This window comes from Sparus aurata, chromosome 19, assembly GCF_900880675.1.
Source record: "Sparus aurata chromosome 19, fSpaAur1.1, whole genome shotgun sequence".
Lineage (NCBI taxonomy): Eukaryota > Metazoa > Chordata > Actinopteri > Spariformes > Sparidae > Sparus > Sparus aurata.
Genome location: NC_044205.1, coordinates 17,062,342 through 17,083,449, shown reverse-complemented (window position 1 = coordinate 17,083,449; position 21,108 = coordinate 17,062,342). Strand labels below are relative to the sequence as shown.

The 21,108-nt window shown below is 40.6% G+C and overlaps 1 protein-coding gene across 1 annotated transcript in view; it reads left to right on the top strand.

The window, feature by feature from the left end:
- The window catches only part of c19h8orf34 (chromosome 19 C8orf34 homolog), a 65,419-nt gene extending 44,642 nt beyond the window's left edge, over positions 1 to 20,777 (top strand). Inside the window, exons 9-15 of the mRNA XM_030397728.1 lie at positions 704 to 789; positions 942 to 1,015; positions 8,855 to 8,981; positions 14,755 to 15,245; positions 16,650 to 16,746; positions 19,130 to 19,168; positions 19,980 to 20,777. Coding sequence (XP_030253588.1) covers positions 704 to 789; positions 942 to 1,015; positions 8,855 to 8,981; positions 14,755 to 15,245; positions 16,650 to 16,746; positions 19,130 to 19,168; positions 19,980 to 19,987 — 922 coding nt within the window. The 3' untranslated portion in view covers positions 19,988 to 20,777. The remainder of the gene's footprint in view (positions 1 to 703; positions 790 to 941; positions 1,016 to 8,854; positions 8,982 to 14,754; positions 15,246 to 16,649; positions 16,747 to 19,129; positions 19,169 to 19,979) is intronic.
- Positions 20,778 to 21,108: the final 331 nt, after the last annotated feature.

The following is a 21,108-nucleotide window of genomic DNA, read 5'->3' as shown; positions in this document are numbered from 1 at the left end:
GATACTACGAGCAAAGTTTCATGTTGTGCCGAGCCTCAGTGTTTTAGAAATAGCGATTTTGACGGTCAATCTTAACAGTATTGCTTTTGTCGTAATTATGCTTTTACACGAAGGTTTGACTGGGGTATATTCACAAAAAGACCCTAGGTTGCATTTTGGCGAGAGTTTTGCTTTAAATCTTTCAGTATCTTAAGGTCGCTGCCAAATCTCTCAGACCTGCTTACATATCCATTTCCAAGTTACCCCTATAGCTTTTGGAATACGTTATGGTAACTGATGACTGATTTAAGGGGAAACAGAATCTGTGTGCCAGCTTCATTTTAGTTTTGAGTGAAGTGCCTCTTGCTACTGAAACAAGTGTACAACTGTATCAATGCACCACATGTGTCTTTGTTTCATATCGACATACCATTTTTCATTTTTATTTTCAGTGGGATTAAAACTGCGATGATTTGATAAGATTTGTGCCCCAAAACTGACCCCTTTTTTTCTCAGTCCCGCCCCAGATTTTGCAGAAGAAGAGCTCATAAACTCACTAAACACTTCCTCTTTGTCTCATCACCTCAGACTGATAGAGATTTGCTTGTTGTTTTCTTATCTGGCATTCAGTTTCCAATCACACAATCTTAAGGCTAAAAAATGCAGATCTCAGAGATTATTTAATGTGTACAGTAATGTTATTTGTGTTGCGTGTCGTCTCTAGGTTGCAGGGGGACAGTCTATCAGACACCAGATCTGAAGAGGAGCACAGGCCTCACATATCTGAACAAGCTGTACCTGACATCTCCTGTAAGTTTCACAACACAGCTCAAATTCAAAGTAGTTATTATTCTTTTTTTTTTCTTTTTTTTTACATTTCTGTGGTCTCACGCTCTCCTCTGTGTTGTTCTTCTCCCCCCCCCCCCCCCCCCCCCCGTTTGTGTGTGTGTCGTCTGGAGCAGCTCCATTGCCTGGGGTGGACACAGTGGCGGGGCGGTTGCAGGAATGCGAGGCCTTGTCTCAAGTGTCAGCCTCGGTAAGTGTCCTCCCAAACATCCATCACCAAACAATCAAGATCACTTTACAGCCATCAATTACCATGTCGCTCTCTCCTCCTCAACCTCTATTGTCCCGGGAGTGAATGAAAAACCACCTCGAGCCTCTTGTTAATAGGACAGGACCCAAGCTAAACTGATCCATCTTTATGCGGGCAATTCAGCTTACACAACAGTCGAATAAGTGATAGCCAAGTCAGAAATCTCCCTGTATCATTTGCTTATCTCCCAGGGCACTTGTGTGTGTGATCTGAAAAGTTTGAAATGAAAAGAATATCGTGTGACACAGCAACAATTGAGGCCGATTTAGAAGTCTTAGACAATACAGCTAAATATTTATGACTTACGGGAGTACACACAGTTTTGTTCAACAGGAGGCTTTGCGTGATAACCTCACATGCTTCGGGGGAAGAAATCTATAGAGTCCTTATGTGGTGCACGCCAGACTCCGACACAAGCAGACGCTCACATGCTGTTAATAAAGCGGCGAGCGAAGACGCCGGTACCTTTTGTGTAATTACCTACCAAAAAAAAGCCGATACCTTTTTTTATAATTGCCCGATCTAAGTGTTAGACAAGGAATTTTACGGCGTTCTCAAAGAAAAAAGGGCGTTTGGAGCCAAGGCATTGCTCCGTGTGCGAAGCAGATGCAGAAAGGCTCCAGACTAACTGGGAGCAGACTTTTAGAAACTGAAAGCCCCGTTGAATCAAAGCCTGTAGTCGGAAGTCTGACGGATTAGGCCAAATGCACGAGTCCCTATCGAGAAATTAGAGAAACTGTGCACTTTGGAACATTAGACCGAATTATGCACATTCTTTCAATTGTTTCAAGTTAAAAGGTGTGTGTCAATTTAATCAATGCATAACATCTAACACGCCCTAAATCTGATGTCCACGCTACCACTGACCTTCACATCCATTTAGAGCCCACTTTTTTTTTTTGCAGCTGCTTACACCAGAGGACTGAACACTACATCTCCATAGGTTAAGCCCTGTCTGGCACACTTAAGAACAAGGTACTAATGTGTCCCATATGGAAAGCACGAGTGCAAACGTCTACTGTCATCTACTGTAGCTAATGTGCTTGTTTTGTTTAATTGCTTATGCTTTGGCCGTCTTTGAAAGGCAAATGCAATTTGTAGGAGCTTGTTAGTTTAACTGGTCCTTCAGGGGCTTGTGGGCCACAGTCACTAAATGGTATGGAACAATAATGTAATGCTTTTATAAGCTTATTTGTGAGAAAACACAATGGTTGAAGTCATTTTGAGAAATAACTGATTGTTCTTTTCAGTACTTATTATTTAGTGTATCTCCTGCTGCAGTTCTTGCTTAATTGCATGTATTTTTGCGAACACAAGTGTCCTAGAAAAGTGTCCCAGTTGTTTCTTCACTTTTTGCACTAGTTATTTGCGTTAAAGAAAGGATGCATGCAACTTTTTCAGGGTCTGAAACTGTGAAGTCGTTTTTAATTATTAGCACATTTAATCATGCATGGCTGTCGTTAAATGAAGTATGCCTCACATTGTATATTGCCCTGGTTTGGGCAGTAAAAGGTTGGCGATGTTGGAAAGTAAACACTGTTAATGGTTATCATTATTAGTCCGACAGGCCCCCTGCCTCTGCCAGCTCCTTTAGGTGATAATTGCCCCATAAAGACAAATACTTTCCTAAAGCAATCGCCAGAGCAAATTCCCCAAACAGTTCTTCTATAGTTTCCTTTGTAAGTGTTCAATGATATATTTTAATCAAATTTAGCTCAGAGCTGTACTGTAGGGGTGTTAACCATCATAAAATCTGCCAGGGGAAACTGTTCATTTGTATGGTAGACATAAGATAATTAGTGTGATGCAATGCCATGTGTGTGATACAATGCAGAGCCGTTGTGATGGCTTATTTTTGTTTCCAGGGGACTTTTGGCAGAAATTCAGCCGATACACTGTATGGCTTTATGCATTTGGCACCAGTCAGCTCCTCACACCTCCACAGTCATGCAAGCATGGTTATCCTCTGAGCAAATCCCTGTGATTTTACTGTGTAGCTCTAGTGCAGTTTTATCCCTCAAAAGGTCCAATTGCGACACATTTATTATTATTTGATGAACAAAAGTTGTAGTGGGGTTGCAAAATGTTTGATGTCAACCTTTAGGTTTAGTGCACAGCATAACATACTATTCAATTAACTTGTAAGTATATTTTTTTATAAGCCCCAATAATTCATAACTTAATAATAGTTAGACTTTTTGACCCTAAGGTATATGAGACCTCAAGGTGATATACTTCTACTTTGCATTAGTTTCAACTGTTATACTACTTTTTTGATAAAAATGGTAATATAAGCTTAAAATGTTGAAAAAAGTACATGACTCTCAGAATGTCTTAGTACTTGAGATTTCCTCCTGCATGACAGCATTCACTTGAGCTGGCATGGACTCCACAAAATCTGATGTAACAGTCACCTGTTCCTAGACTCCTCTGAACATTTATAGGGGCACTTGAAAACTGTGAAAGCCAAATGGTCTGTGACCTCACAAGAAGCTGGTTTGAACACTGTCACATCATGCTGGGATAAAAATGAGTCAGCAGGTTTTACACAAACTTGTGGTGTCCATACCAGCTTGAGTGCATGCTGTCACTGAAGCAAAAGGGGGACATACCAAACATGTAATTTACATGTTTCAGATATGTATATTATTTTCTTTTAAATCATGAAGTTGATGCTATCTTTTTTAATTGATTGAATTTCAAGTGATCTCAGACTTTTTGACCCTACTTTTTATACTTCAGCCTGCAGTTTTTACAGAAGCCATCACAAGAGAATCATGATCAAAAATCTTTTGAGTGGTCTGCTAAGTATAGCTCCTGCTCAGAAAGCCTTTGGTTGGTGACATATTGTTTGATTGATGTTGTCTATGACTCTTCATGTTTATCTTCAAGATTATAATTCCAGTCTCTCTGATATTCAACACTCACTCCACGAACAGTATGATTTCCTATAATCTATTCCCTCATTTGCCCTCTGCTAGTTTTTACTCCCATTGGCACAACCTTTAATTTTCCCTGCTGGCAGTTCTCCGGTGACTGAGGCATAGACAGTATGTTATACAACCTGTCTTTGTAATGCTTGAATAAAAGTCTTAACTGTGTTATTGTCAATATCCTGTTTGCTTTTGGCTGCGCTAGCTCAGTGGTTGGGCCGGTGAGCCCTGTATACAGTCCATAAAATCCATTAGGTGATTCTGCTGTGAGCCAAAACAACAGGAACTCATTAAAAGCTGAGTGTTACTCCTCATATCCCTCAGCCTCCCATGGCTATGCAAGCCACTGCTGAAGGGGCTACAACAACACAATAAGTTTTCTGGAAAATATATAGTATCTCTTGTTTCTGACAGTTAAGTTTAATCGAGTGTTTGAATCCCAGAGTCCAGGAACAAATACCTTTAGATTACATGAGAAAATAACTTAATAGCACTGGCTTGTGCTTGTATGCTCTCAGGACATCTGATCTCGCCCTGCGTGTTTGAAGGGCTGGCGATCAGCATAATCAAAAACGTTGTTGTTTGGTTACAATAAAAATAACTTGGTGCTACAATACACAATGTTCTCTATCAACACATGTTCATATCAACTCCTTATGTCGACAAGTTCACATCTGCCAGGATGTTCTCTTCTTCACTCAGACATCAGCTCATCCATCACCCAATTTGATGAACATTAAGTCCTCGCTGGGCTGCTAATGGCCTTTGCTTCTGATATTTCACATTTTGGATGTTTTCGTGATTGGAGCGTAAACTCGTGAGATATAGTCTGGTTTGTGTGGCAGTGGCAGTCATCCAGTCATCCTTCCTACAAGTCCAATTGTATTTATTAGTCTCATTCTGTTTCAATCTTCCTCTTTGCTAGAGGAGATGTCTCAGCTTTGGATGAGTCATAGGAACAAAAGGAAATGTTTTCACTTTTAAGCTGTTAGCTGCTGCAATGGAATTCAGATTGAAAACAATGACCAGTTGTGTTTTAAAAGAACTACAGTAAGCATATAGCCCACAGCTCGTATCATCCAAAGGAACAAGTAGCCCCAATTCATCAATTTGCCCAGTTAAAGGCCTAAAAAAGTAAGACCACAACAATAGAGTCCATCAATAGTGCTTTGCAAAGCCAGCCCGACCATGTCCATGTCTGAGGCCTGTGACTGCGTGCACACATCTCCAGCAGTCCTTGTTGTGTGGAGGGCAACGTTGGACCAAACCCCAGATTGTGGTGATTATTACTGCTGACCACACACGTATAGCTGCACACATGCAGGCTATAAATGTTTTAACTCTAAACTTCCACTCCTGCTTTTCCTTCTGTCTTGTTTGCTCTCAACATGGAACCAATTTGGCAGGACCCTTGTTTGTTAGTCGGGCAGAAGCATCACCAGAGGGTTTTTCCCTGTTCTCTTTTCGTTTTGTCATACTGGGAGGGAGATTATACAACTTGGGTTTTGCGCCACTGACATTAATATACTCGTAAGTCATTGCAGAATCATAGTCACTCTTTATTTTAGAGGTGAAAAGGCATTCCGTCTCTTGTCTTTGTCTGCAGAGATTAAAGCATTCAATGTAAGCATCCAAACAAAGGAACAAACGTTGGACTCGTTTGCGCTCATTTTTGCTGATAAGGACAAGGACCGCTTTAAACTATAGTGAACGGAAATCACTTTTCAGCACTTCATTGTGCCTCTTATGTATATAATCAAGTCCAGTTTTTGCTTAGTTTTATTTTTCCGCCCTCACTACTTGGTGGGGCCTTGCTGTCTTTCACATGATTTTTTAATTTGCACTACTACGGTACGCTGTACATGTTGACGGCTTCCAGGTGACTCTAATATGTATGTAAATATGTTTGCCCTCACCGAACTTGGTGAACAACAGTCATATTTTGATTGTAATGTCTGTTTATTTATTGATGTTATCAAGGGAGGTGAATTGTTTGCAGACTCAGTATATCCTGTCAGTTCTGTTGTGTACCAGTGGCCTCAGCCTCCGGTCTGCAGTCTCCAGGATATATGGTCCTGATTACTGTATAGTCTTTCCTTCAGTGGACAGGAGAGATTGAGGGCAGGCATGCAAATGTTAAGCTGTAGGCACTGCTGATAAGAGAAATTGAAAATGTATTTCGTACTATATTATTCAGTCTTATGCCGCAAGACTTGTCTAGACTTGCAAATTGTCTAATGTCTTAATTTAAGTTTATAGTCATGCCATATATCGTTGGAAACCATTTCAGGGTAACTCCACATCAGCAGCATGAACCCACCTGTCTAGGTATTTCAGTAGTGCACCAAACCTGAACAAAAACGTTTTTCTTTTATATTCCCTATGTCCACAATAGGGCTGGGTATCACCAGGTACCTCGCGATACTATACTATCACGATATTTTGCCCACGATAACGATAATATCACGATACAGCGTTTCTGCGATAATCGATATATTGCAAGGAATTTCATCCACGATACATCACGATATGTGTCACTGAAGAAATTCAGAATTTATTGACTGCACTGAATCCATTTCACAGCAATTACAAAACATTGTCAATCAATTTCACATGAATGACAGCCAAGTAAACAAAGAGTATATTGCACAGTGTCTCTTCTTAACACACACACTGACTACAACTATCATTAAATATCTATATGTGTGGGTTTCAGAGCTACTTAAACCATTTTTTTAAATTTTATTTGGTTGTATACCTATGTTTGAATAAAGATAAAGCTGTCCTCCGAAGAGGGGTGGTGGTGGTGGGCCAAAAAAAAAAAAAAAAAAACAATTATTATTATTTTTTTTTACATTTTAAAATATCGATATTTGGCACCAGTGTATCGATAACGTACCTCAAGACGAAATATCGCGATATATCGTAGTATCGATATTTTGGCACACCCCTAGTCCACAAGATGCATTTCAATAATCTATGTAGTCTTAAACACATTCTCCTTATAAATGGTGCTAAAATGGGCCAAAAAACTGAGATCCCGGATGTGTATTCTTTCTTACAGGTAAAAGCATGAAAGCCACGGCCTTTGCCATTATCCCTCTAGACCCAAGATCCCAAGATGGTAGCCGTATCATTTAAAGCTTATTTGAGCAGATGGGGGGCTTTGAAGCCCACCCCAGAGCTTACAACAGTCAATAAGTGATTGTGAAGAAAAAGCGACCCACTCTCTTCTTTCTCCTCTCTCCTGAACCACTTACATACCAGCCTCTGGGTGATTGATGCATCATGAAGCCAATGAGATTTCAAATCTGGCAATATATAGTTTATATCAATGTATATGTTGTTTAATGCATTTTTCTCTTTGAATAGGCTGTTTTTTGCTAGATACCTGTTTATTTTCAGTAATTTTGTTATCTAATTGCTATGTGAACCACATAAGACCATATGATTATGGACCCATTTTGTTTTCCATCTTCTAGGGGTCATCTGCAGGTTTATTTTGAATTTTCAGATTATTCAGTGTGATCAAACTTCTGCAGAAACTTAAGAAACTTAAACTATGAATCTGTTGGTGGCCTTGTTTGCCAGAGCTGAGAAGACCCAGAGCGAGAGCAGGACAAGATGATGTAATGCTGTTGGATTTGGGGGGATACCACCAAAGAGAAAGAAATAAAGTTGGGGAGGGGACTCAGTTGTAATGTTCAACCCGCCTCGATGTTTTATGAGGGCTGTAATTAAGGATTGGCTTGTGGTGTTGTGGTCCTGCTGCCACAAAGGGCCTCATGTATCTGAGAGGCGCAGAGATCAATGCCATAGACCCTGGGAATCCTGCTCTGTCATTTATCAGAGGAGAGCAGCTTAACTTGTTTTTCACCCTACCTCTTCCTTGGAGGCAGCCTGGAATCCTGAAATCATAAAATCAGCCGCCTGCTCTATCCCAGGTTTATCTTTAAGTGTAGGTGGATGACTGCTCTGTATGTATATCACCAGATCTCCCAGGGCCTTTTCTCTGTGTCAGCACTTTGTCAAGTCAACTCTGTCTCTCATTAAGTGCTTAGCACATCAGATGATGTAAGCGCTGGCATCGGAGGTATCATAACTTATCTAGTGTAAACCAAACTTACAGGAGGTGGACCTCTTGCTGACAGATTTTATGTCTCACCTGTGCTCCAAGTTCACGTATACTTGGTCCACTGGCTTAACAGATCATCTGGCAACTTGTGTACCATCAAAGGAATACATCGGAGGATTAGGCATGCTGCCATTTCAGGACTTGGCAACCTGGGTCTGCCTAACAGGTCCCTTTCTAGATCATACACTTGGCCAGCAAGAGGTACTAGCAAAAGAAGCCAAAAAGGCCCCTATAAGTGGTCCAATCTGCCTTTTTAGAATTTATTCTCCCTCATATGCTTTGGAATATGATCGTCTTTATTTTAATATAATAACAATATAGTGTGCCCTTGAACTATCCAAAATGGCAGATTTATTGTTCCTTAACTGCTGGTGTAAGTTTGCTGCTGTCAGGCTATCTGCCAACAGACCAGTGAGCATACAAGCTCCTATAGATTTACTGATAGTTAGACAAAAATGCCCTGAACCACTACTGACAGTCTATCGTCCCGCATTCACTAAACAGATTGCACTGCATGCTCCAGCTTTCATCTACACTTGCTGTGGTTTCTTGTGTTTTTCTAAAGCCTATAAAATAATAATTGCCCCCTTTTTTTTTCCAGAGATATGGCTCGGATATTTCCAGCAATAGCTGAAAATTATATAAAGAGTTAATTGAAGGGTCTTTGGTCTAATGTGACTTTCTCTCTTTTCTGTTCTCCTCGCTAACTAGCGTCAGGCTGTCTGGGAGGCTGATCTGAAGGCTGTGAGAGGTGGGAGCTCTGTCGGGCAGACGGGCCTGCTACTGGGTGACTCCCTCTTTTCTAAAGAGCTGGAGAACATGGGCAAACAGCTCGCTGGTAGGCTCTTCTGTGTGGTGTTCATGTATGTGTACTATATAGGATAGTGTCTGTGTATTTAGTGACTTTACTGATGAATAGAATGGTTAGATGAGATAGTTATTTTGAATTACAAAATATAGTCCACACTGCAAATATTTCCATGCCGCGCGCACGCACGTACGCATGCACGCACCCACACACACACATTTTGAACTACAGAGACTTATGAACGCACACACACACACACACACACACACACACACACACACACACACACACACACACACACATTTTGAACTACAGAGACTTGTGAAATAGAAAAGGGCTTTGAGGGCACTTGTGAGGAGTGGGAGGGGGTGAGTCTGGCTAAAGAATGCACAGCTTTTGGCCAAAGGATTTTCTTGCTTAATTAAAAACTGATCTTCCTGCTAAAATGAGTCAAGACTAAATAGAAAAACTAATTAAAGTAATTTCCACATGTAAAGAATTTATCTTGGCTTCAGCTTTGACAGTTTCAATCAATAACTCTCCACTGAGTCACTGAGCTAGAGACAGATTTCATCTGACAAAATGGAATTTGTGTGGCATTTTGGAAATCATTTTATTCCTAATGCAGTTCAAGGCTCGTCTTTGATTTACGTGCCGTCTGGACGACTCCGAGACTGCTTTTGTTGTCATGATGATCAAGCGTGTATCCACTTATGATTCAGATGAAAGCCCAGAGTGGAGGCCAGAGGGAATGTCGCCATTTCATCATGTGTCACCCACTTGTTTGTTTATGCTTGTCCTCCCACTCTGTTTGACAGCATCACTGTGTGTAAAGACCTCATATGTGTCTTCACATACCAGACTTATACAAAGCATATTGGTTCTACTTAGTGAACCTATTACTGTCACCCAACAACTGCTCTGATCCTCTCTTCTCATCAGCACTGCACTGGTTCCCTTAGAGCCTACAGAAGAAAACAGCACGCTGATGTACCGTAGGAACAATAAGAGTTAACAACACACTCGATTTCATCCCAGAGCTCCTCAGATGGCATTCATTTCTGGTTGTTTTACACTGAGTTACTGAATGTTCAGCCCCAAGGGCTCCCACCAGGCAGTTCAGTGAAGCTGTTCGACAAGCTAATTCAACTCTTTCAAGCCTTTATTAGCTGCTAATTCTTTCCATGTTTGGAGCCAGAGCCTCACTTTTCATCTTATATTGTTACCCCAATTATGTGGTTGTGAAATCACAGCTTCTCTGTCTTTCATGTTCAAATGTATCGTTTTTTTCTAGATTGTTAATTTCCTATATCATTGCTGATGTAATTAGTTTTTGGAATATTAATATATTTTAATTAATTTCTCCATTTCACAACATGCCAATCTGCTGAGTGCATCACAAAATATCCAATTAGAAATTGTAATTAATCAGGCACAAGAAACTTTCCAAGCTTAGATGCCAACTTTTGATTTGTGACACTTTTTGATATTTAATGCTACAGGTACATTTTTGTTCTGTACCCACAAAGTAGCAAAGGAGACCTATTGTGCTTTTTTCATTTGTTCCTTTCCTTCACTGTGTTATATATGTCTTTCACATCTTGTTTTGTGAAAGATTTTGAAAGTTCAAAAGCTCAATGTCTGAACCAACAGAAGCTCCTCTCTCCCACTGAAAACACTGCTCCTGAAACGTCTCATCAGTAGTCTCGCCTTAAATGCTGTGACTTTGCAACACACTACATCACCAGGTCACACATTTCCATAATTTATGCATAGCAGCTATTTTACCCCTTCTGAGTAACACCATATTAGAAATGTGTACTTTTTGCCCAAAATTTGAATTTGAAATGCCCAAATTTGTACTTGATTTATCTAACCAAGGAATGGCTAGTATTTTAATTTCTTCAAGCAGGCCTCATATTATGTTGTTGTAAGCCAGCAGATGAAATGCAGACAAGCGATATGTGATTAGCACTTGAGTTTATTTTCAGAGGCGGGACCGAATAAAGTTTGCCTGAGCTCTGAATGCTTGTATAGCGTGCTGTGACCCTGTACTCTCTCATCACGTGCAACTGCTGCTTGATCAAAGACTCTAATAGATTAGATCTGTTTCTCTTTCTTCTTGTCTCCTTCTCTCTGTCATCCTCCATCTCATTTTTCTCCCTGTCTTTCTTCTTCCCGTTCGTATTACTAGAAGACTGGATCAGAACTTCTCAAAGGTTTATTCCAGATGGATTTTGATGCTCCTTCTTTGATGTTTAGGCCTTCATTTTATATCAGCGTCTGTGTCATGGCTTCTTTGTTAAACATAGTCACCCACATAGAATTTCAAGATGAAGCTGCTTACAATTTTATCTATTAGTGCCAGGAAGTAAGGGGGAGGCAACTGGTTTACAATAAAATCATGAGGGAAGCAACCATTTACGGAAGTAAGAAGGATTTTTCAAACAAAAACATGCTGTGTTTATCAATTTTAACGGTAAATGGTTTGAGATGAAAATTCTACGTCATGGTAACAGATTACTAATGAACATATCCTGTTTACGATATAATGATAACATCAGCCATGGTGTGGGTGGTTAAGGGCTTTAACTGGGAAATCATCATACGTGGACCTGGAGTTTACGCCAATATTTCTTCTGTATATAGTGAGTATTTCACTGCTATCCAGAGGCACTGGACCCCCAGCAATCCCATGGTTACCATGAAGCTGTAAATCAGAATTGGGATCAGGTTTATTAATGGGTAGGATTTCACATAAAATAAACTTGCCTTGGTGTATTGGTGCATAACATGGGAATGTGCAAAAGCTTACAGTTTTAAAGATCCAGTGCATAGAATTTAGAGGGATTCAGGGGCAGAAATTTAATATACTTGTTCACTAGTGTATAGTCCCTTGTAGAGGAGGGTGCAATGTGTACCTCACTGCTAGATGCCACTAAGATCCTACATGCTCTACCTTTTTAAGTGTAAAGAGTATTGACATGATTCAACTTCAAGGTGGCTTTCACGCCAAAATGTTAATTAAGGCAGCCTTGTCAGTGGCCCAGTGCTTCTAAGTTTGACGCTGTGGTTACCCCTCGACTGTCACTTCTTGAAGCGCCCCTTTAAAGGGATATTCCGGTGTAAGTTTAATCCATGGTCTAAATCACCGTGAAACTGTGTTACACTCCCTCTCGAGAGATCAAATTAGCAGACCGCAAATTTACGGCGTTTTATCAACCTCAGAATCGACCGCACGACAACAATACACTGCAGTAAATGGATCCAAATATAAACCGCCACCAAAAAGCCACAAATAATGCTCAGAACAGCACCAAACTTCAGCAACAGTACAAAAAGGGTCTCAGCACACAATCCGAGGCATCCAACCTCTAACCTTTCTATTGGGAAGCTAAAAACAGATTTCAACTCTCCTCCATCAGCTTCTGGGTCGGGGAAGTCCCGACGCGACGATGACCGAGTGCGGTTAGAAATGCTCAATTCCGTTCTTTTCCCTGTCCGCTCTCGATAATAACTGTTATAAACTGGCAGGTAAGACACATATGAACTTTGATTGCTTTTCCATGGAGTCATAATCATACATTTTCATCCATGAGCCGCAGAACTCTACTGCACTCGGTAATCGACTCGTCGGGACTTCCCGTCAACAGGAAGCTGCTGCAGAAGAGTGGTAAATTTTGTCAGCTTTTCAGTAGAAATCCAGCTAAGCTAGTGGAGTTTTAATGCCCCGGACTATGTGCTGAGACCCTATTTGTACTGTTGCTGAAGTGTGGTGCTGTACTGAGCATTATTTGTGGCTTTTTAGGGCGGTTTATATTTGGATCCATTTACTGCAGTGTATTGTTGTCCTGCAGTCGTTTCTGAGGTTGATAAAACTCCGTAAATTAGCGGTCTGCTAACTTGATCTCTCGAAAGGGAGTCTAAACAGTTTCACGGTGTGTTAGACCATGGATTAAATTTACACCGGAATATCCTTTTAATGCAACAGTACAGTAGAAAGAGCGACAGAAGTCCGAACCAGGGGGTGACTGGGTGGATCATTCACAGGACTTCCCTTCCGGAGACTGGTGTTAACATCACACAAAGTCGAGTGACTTGTTTTTTTAATTTATGTAATGTAAGTAAGTAAACATATGACATGACTGATAACATGTATGTGACATAAGTGACGTGTATGTAACGTGACATGATACTAATTTATGCAACTTGATTTGCAAGAGTGAATGTAGTTATTCTAACTCAAAGTTTTATCTTTTCAATCTATTTTTTATGTCTTAACCTAACCATCCCTGACATTTTGACAATATTAATTATATTCCAAAAGTCGTTCAGTAATATGTCATACAATGTGAACTGTGTGTCAGTACACTTTTATTTTGAAAGTCTAACCTTGCGTATTATATTATATATTGTTGCTAACTTGACCGCAGAGCCTTTAATTTAAAAAGTCTAACCTGACATTGCATATAACCTATTAGTGCAAAGTTGACCACAGAGCCGTGCACGTACAAAACTGACCCTAGAGGGGTTGATAGTGTCATAGCTGGGAGTGAGAACATGTTGCAGCTTCATAACATCAGTTTCTTTATGGTTTGCAGTGTTACACACACAAAGTAAATTATCTTCCATTTTTCAGTCAGAGCTATACCAGCAAACACCAAGTTGTATCATGCACCTTTACCTTCTTGTTATTTAGAGAAGTAACATGTGTAGAGTATACTCGGGTTAAAGCAACACAGACACAATGTACGTGTGCAGGGCAGTAAGCAGTATGTGCTCTGCATTGCGTCTAAGGTTGACCTCCATGCAATCAGAGCTGATTAGGCACAGAAACAGCCATCACATTATGCATGTCAGAGAAAGAAATGCATTTGATCCCTAAAGGAAAGTATTCAAAACAGTCTGGAATAGATTACAAACCAACTAAGTTACAAAACAACTCCCAAAGCAGACTTTCAGCTTTGCATCCCAATTGGATTTTTGTTAATGAATGGGGCCATATGCGTGACATTTATGGACGGAAAAATGTTGTTTGCACAGGAGGTGAGCAGTGTGCTTGAAAACAAGGAAGTCAGGCTTTGTGAAATGCTTGTCATGTTTCCTTTTGTTATTTATTTAACGTCACACGTATACAGTTCTCAAAAAAAATACTCCCCTCTGATGAGTCATTCCTGAAATTATCCCTCTCAAATGATAAGTCCCAGACTGGTTTGTTGAATCCCAATTGCCAAGGTCTTAGACAAAGGCATAAAACATGGAAAAAATGAGCCAGATGTTGATCGTAGAAGTTGGCAGCGTCACTACTTTCACAAACACAAATGTTTTTGAGACTACCAGTCAGGCAAACAAATGTGTTTTTGTCAGGAACAGGAACATTTCTCTACCAGGCTGTGCTTACTGTATATCAACTTGGAACCTTTTCTGACAGAGGAAGCTGGATTCACCACAATTTACAAGGTCCATAAATATTGTCATCATTGCTCAGAATAAGGATTAAAGCAAGCAGTCTCGCCCACTTTAATGCTCAGTAAAGTTCGTGAATCATCAGTCTTGTCGGACATATACTAACCTCACAGCACAGCCTATGAATAGGTCATAAAAAGTAAGCCTGACTGTACCTCGGAATCTCTTAGTCCATTTACCAGAGTTATATGGGATTTGTTTTACAAGTTTTAACATTTTCATTTGTTGGGGGAAAATAGAATTTAACTGAGGAAATAATAAGCACTCAACCCCTGTGTTACTGTATCTGTCGAAATCTGGATATTGACTTGCATTATCACGCCTTTTTTTCTTCCAGAGGTTGAGAAGGACCTGGCCAAGCTGGCAGAAGTAGGGAAAATGACCACTCGGAGCACCAATAATCCGCACAGTAGCCTGCTCCACACCCCTCTGCGCCACAGAACCCTACCCGACACACTGCCTCTCACCAGCCTGCTCTCTAGACCCCAGTCTCCAGCCGGCAGCCTCTCGGGCAAGCCCTGTGGTGTGGGTCTACCTTTGCTCAGCCCCAAGCCCACTTCCCTGGTCATGGGTCGAACTCAATCTCCCAGCAACCCTGGGAGCCGGACTCAAACCCCCAGAACACCCAGCAGGCCTCTGACCCCAAATAGTTTACTGACACGCTCCACCTTTAACCCTGGATCTCATAAAGAGGTGACCTTCAGGAGGTCGCGGAGCCGGCCTGTGACACCCACAAGTCAGCCCATGCACCCCCGACCGCTGCTCACCCCTCCTGGACTAAGCACCACAGACAGCCTTGGTGCTAGCCTACGGGCGTATCTGTCTGAGGTAAGAACCAAAGCTGAGTTTAACATTAATTATCATCTACCTTTTTGGTCAGAAAGCCAACAAGTGCAAAATATTGAGCTGTTCCTTTTGTTGACACAGTATCTTCCATGGTGTGTAATTAAATTCTACATATTACATCTTAGCAAGTCCTCATGTGTAAGATTTATCTCCTGTGAAATAGATCAAACACACTGTGTGAGTAAAACTGTCTTAAACTTTGGGTCATGGACATGGAAAATCACTCCAACTTTCTTGTAATATTTTAGTATGGTGAGCGTGAACTTGTGTGCTGACAGTCAAACAGGCTCACTGCCCAAGTAAAGCTGGCTGTAGAACATGAGAGCCTTTACACATAAGGATTATGACCGAGAGCACCAGAACACACTATATCACACATGTGCATACCCTCACGCACACACATACACGCGCTCTTCGTGTGGGGTTTACTGGAGAGCCAGGGAGGTCCATACAGTAGTATGTCATTTCATTGCGGAAAAATGACTCTGGCATAAAAGGAGAACTTTCAGTGGGATTTCTTTCTTATATTGCTTTTATGATTTACTTAACAGCGGCGCTGTTAAATATGAGACCTTTTTGAAGGCTTTATTAATAGTGGGCAGGGGTTTTGCAGTCTTTCCATATACTCTATGACAGTTATGCTAGTTGACACCTAGTGAGATTATCCACAACACCAGTGCACCCAGTCTCCTTTTATTGAGGCCACCTGGTCCCATGTAGAAGGACTAAGGCTCTAAAGGTGGCCTGCTAAGAGAGTCATGAAATCCTGAATTTTTGAATACTGGAAGTACAGGAATGATTTCTTGACAACTTGTGTAATTATTTCAAGGAGTGGGGCTCTATCATTCCATCATTAAAAAATAACAAGACAGAAAAGGCTTTTGCAGGTAGCATGGGCCATTTTATTTAAGTTTTGTCCTGAGGACCCTGTTGGAAATAATAGCTGAGGCCAGCTTAAGGTGGTAGCTGGTTATTACAAAGGTATTGGTTGAAGCTTACTTGCTCATGGCAGCTACAGTTAGCGGTTATTCTGGTGATATGTTGGCCCATATTGATTTAGAGTATGAACTGACATGTGGCCAACTCTTACACATTGCACCTTTAAGTATAATATGATGTTGCTCCTTTTCATGGAGTCATTGCCACTTGTCATGTGACATCATAGCCTTTAACAGGATGAGGAAAACCGCAAACTGAATTCGAAGACATTTTTTAAATCAGTTTAGATTCAATGTTTGAAAACTAAATACATATTTGCTTACATACGTTTGCTTTACATTCACTACAAGACCTTGAATAGGTGAACAGATGGATACATTAGTAGACTTACCTTTTTTTTCATGTCTACCATTATACCGTCTATTCTTGTTCATTTTTCCACCTCAGGATGAGTTTTACCAGCAGTTACAGGCCATCAGACAGCCTTGGCATATTCCCAGTGACACAGACAGTGACATCCTGGAGCCTCCAGAGCAGGATAAAAGTGAGTAACCTGCCTTCCCCTTCCTTCCTTCTGTCGTTTCCTTCTTGTTTAAACTCTACATTTGATTATTTATCATCTCATTCAGGTTCTCTTTACTAGAGAGAGTTGCTGTGCATTCCACAAAACCACTCAGTTGAATCCATGCCTCACAAATCTGACAAATTGCAGCTCTGTTTTTACCTTCCTACTCTTTTTTTCTTTATAAGACATGAGTTATATCACTTAAAGACTGTAAGTAAGAACGTGGCTATAGATCTATTAAAAAGTGACGATTAATGTGCAAATATTTCTTGTAAAAAAATGTTTTACGAAGCACAAGGTCCTGAAATGTGAAAATTTCCACATCTCACCGTTGGTCTGAGTCTGGTTTTATAAGGGGGGAAATGTTATGTCATGTAAAATGTTCTTTCCTGGCATCGTGTAAGAGATGCATCTCTATCAAGATCAAGTCAATAGACTTGAACGGTTCTTTCTTTTAAGTTGTAAATCTTGTCATAGTAGTGGTCTGGCTGGGATACAGTACAGTACATTACTCTGGCTTCAGACATGACAGAAATAGATCAGACCTCCTTGAATCTTCTGGTCCATAAATCACATGACTGTATACAGCAAAATGGTCTGAGGCTTTTAGTTCTCAAATCACTAAGGTCCACTAACAAACTGACAAATTTATGCTCTCTCAACATTAGTAATTAACGGTGCAACTTCTCTGATCCTCTGAATTAAAATGGAAGATTTGTCCTGGTGAAAGCACTAAAAAACATAGGCCCATTAAAATCAATAGGGTTGTTTTATGCCTGGGATTAGAAATGTTTTCATATTAGTGTCTAATTATTAGATCATTATGGCATATGGTCTGCAATGTTAATATTGTCTAGGGATTGTTTGAAGCGGAAAGCTCAGTAAAAAGTATAAAGACAGTCCACAATACTTAAGGTTCATGATCTGGGGAACATCAATGTGCTCATTGCAAGTGATGGTGATCTATCCTGACTTTGGCCTAGTAAGAAGTCACAAAGTGGCCGAAAACATTTTGAATAATCCTCTCGGGACAATGAACTTCCATACTTAATTTTATGAACATCTAGACGTCATTTTTTGAGATTCACTCGTAATTCTTTGCATTCACAGGCAGAATTCATTGTAATCAGACCAAGACCAAGACAGACTCACTGGCATTTCAATATGTAAATCCCACCACTACTGGCGCAAAAATTTTCTCAGTAAACAAAGCGTCAACATCGGCTACTCGAACTGAAAATCAAGTGCATGTGTGACTCAACAAGACAGTTTTCATCTGACGTTATGACACAAGAATTCCAGTCAAACAAAAGATCAAGCAGGCAAATGGTTGTCACATGGAAATATAACCCTTCTGACATGTTCCTCTAGAGGCTTGTTGTTTTGCCAAATGTGTATCTTGCAAAATAAATGGATACATTTTCCTAATAGCCCCTGGGGGCCTGCTCTAAAGCCTTGGCAGCAGTAATGGCATGTTGAGAAAGGATATGAGCCGCACATTGAATTAGAGGTGGCTCAGACACAGGGAGGGAGAGACTGACAGAGGAAAGAGACCCAACAGCCACAAAACGTGACAAAGCACTTTTTGGCGTGAGAGAGGGCCCACAGGACTGTTTGCTGAAATCTGGTTTGTATGTTTTTGTGTGTGTGCATGTGTAAGTGTGTGTAATAAGTGTGTGAGTGATTGTATTAGTCAGGGTATGACATTCAAATTGTTTTCAGAGAGCATTTTCCACCCTTAATCTGATTTTTCAGGGGTAATTTTTTGACCTATGAAATGGTTGAATCACATAGAGGCAACGTCTTAAAGTATAATCTACAAACAAGAAAGAGCCCAGAGGAACTTGGTAGCAATCAGACAAATCTTCTATTGCCTATTCACTCACTACTCACCAAATTTTGTCCATGAGCCGGTTTGTTCTTGATGTTTGAGTCCAGCCATGTACCTGTATGTCCATGTGGGTCTGTGAATGGGGTGGGGCTCACCTCATTAGCACAGTGACACCCTGTTCTCCGTATCACCGCAGATGTAACTTAGCTGGCGCCAAGTGTGGTGAGGGCTAAATAATGGGGAAAAAAATCCATAGCTATTTCCTGTTATTCTATAAACTTCCACAAAGGAACAACCACACATACCACAGTGGGGATGAAAGCAGTCTGTCCTCATTCTCACTCTTAAGCCTTTTGTTGTTAATGCCTGTGGTTGTCCCACTCAGCACATTAATGAATTACAAAGAACTGTACAGTGGAAGTTAATCTGTACGTTACATTGCCAACTCTAAAAGGGATTAAAAAAAGGCATTTTTCAATCATCTGGACTTTAATGGATGTAAGAATAGTCTGTTTTCATTTTTTTTCACAGGTGGTGCACGAGATGCCAATAAGAGATCTGTGTTTTCAGGTGAGAATCTGAGCCGTCTCAACCCCACAGAGACCGACTAACCCCAGAATGTCCGCCATCACTTGAATCACAAGAAACCAGTTTTGATGTTGTATGCAACTGTCTGTTCAGTTTAGAGAGTCTCAATGTCTGTCAATGACCTCATTTGCAGAGCCACAACATGTTACCCAAATAACCACCAATTGGCGACTTGCTGTAGAAGCCTCCACCTTCATTTATGGTCCATTCAATTACAGTTACAGGCTAAATGGAGGGCACAGCGGCTCTGAAATGTGATTGGTGGAGGCTGGCCATGTGTGGAGACGGGAATGCTGTTGCCCAGTTCCATTAAGTCACTTGGGTTCTGAGTTTACACGCAGCAGACAGCGTCAGCGCTCAGCGTCAACATTTGGGAGAAGGAGAAAGTCTGTCTGGTTTGAGGTTGTCTGCGGTTCTCCTTCTTGTGGCTCTGGAGGTGCCCACAGTTCCCAGTGTCAGTGTGCCAGTCTGGAGGGAGATCTGAGAGTGTGCTGCTGCTGCTGCTTGGCTATCAGAGAGGCCAGCGTATTGCCACAGCAACCAAACTCAAAGCTCGCTGCTTAAGTCACCCCAATCACTGCTCTCCCAGAAGTTATTGTGAAATATGGTCGTTGGAGCCTACACTGGGCAGCAGCAGCAGGCCTCATTTTCCACCTCATGTTTGTCTATGACATGTTCAAATATTAAATGGCCGTTTCAGAGTGATTACCCCGGTCATTATTCTTATTAGTGGTTAAATGTGTCTGATTTTGGTTTCTAGGAGACTGATGTTTATGTCTGTCATTTTTCACAGGCCTATAGTGACGAAGACCAGAGACATTGATCCCATCAAACTATTATGCAAACCACTGGACATTTTGAATATGTGTACAGAGACAATTATTTTTTATAATTCATATGAATGATTAAGAAAAGATTGTATACTTTTTCACAGATATTTCATAAACATTGTACTGTAACTGTATGATAAAATGTGAAAATATAACTTCAGAGTATGGAATATAACATTTATTTTTGTTTGCTCTCTAGCATGCTATTGAACTTCCTTGTGGAGTCCTGAAACAGATGCATTTTGTTGTTGACGGACTCTTTTTCTAGGCATATTCCCATTGTGAGGGCAGCACACCCATGTTAGGAAAACATTAATTGATATACACTGTTAAAAGATGTAGTGTTTTACAATTAGCAAATACGCAAGCTGTGGAGGGAATACAAGGAATGCTGTTATATTAATTAAAATGACTTGGTGCACATGTCCTCATTCAGTTTTTGACCCTAATGTATTTCACTTCATGTGCATATATAGATCCTACATACAACCCTGATTCCAAAGAGCTTGAGACACTGTGTAAAAAAACCATAATGCAATCATTTGGAAATTAATTTACTTACAGCAGTTTTAAAAAAAAAAGTGTTCCCCAGCCCCTGTAGTAATATCATCCATACAACCATGTGTTTCCCAAAGTGGTGAACCTCGACCTATCTTTATTTGTGAACAGGTTATCGCTGTTAATTCCGGGAAACACGACTATGTAATGTCACTAATATGCAATAAAAGCACTTGTGGAGATTATAGATGCATAAAAAAACATTTTGGGTTTGAAGAGTCTGTCATTGGTGGCTGACCTCCAAGAAGTAATCCAAACAAAGGATATGTTGTACACTCGATACAATAAAACACATTTATATTTTCAACGCATTAAATTACATGTCTCACTAACTTAATGTTTGCTAGCTAGACAGTAACCGTATTTTCGGCTGTTTAAATGGACCATTTTCAGGGCAGACATAAGCACAGGTGTGACCAATAACTTTAACGAAGGCTCCATTCTATTAAGTGTCCCAGCATGAGTGAGCACGCACAATACTACTGCCTTGAAACTGGCTCACCTGAATGGAATGCAGCCATCATTAATGTTATG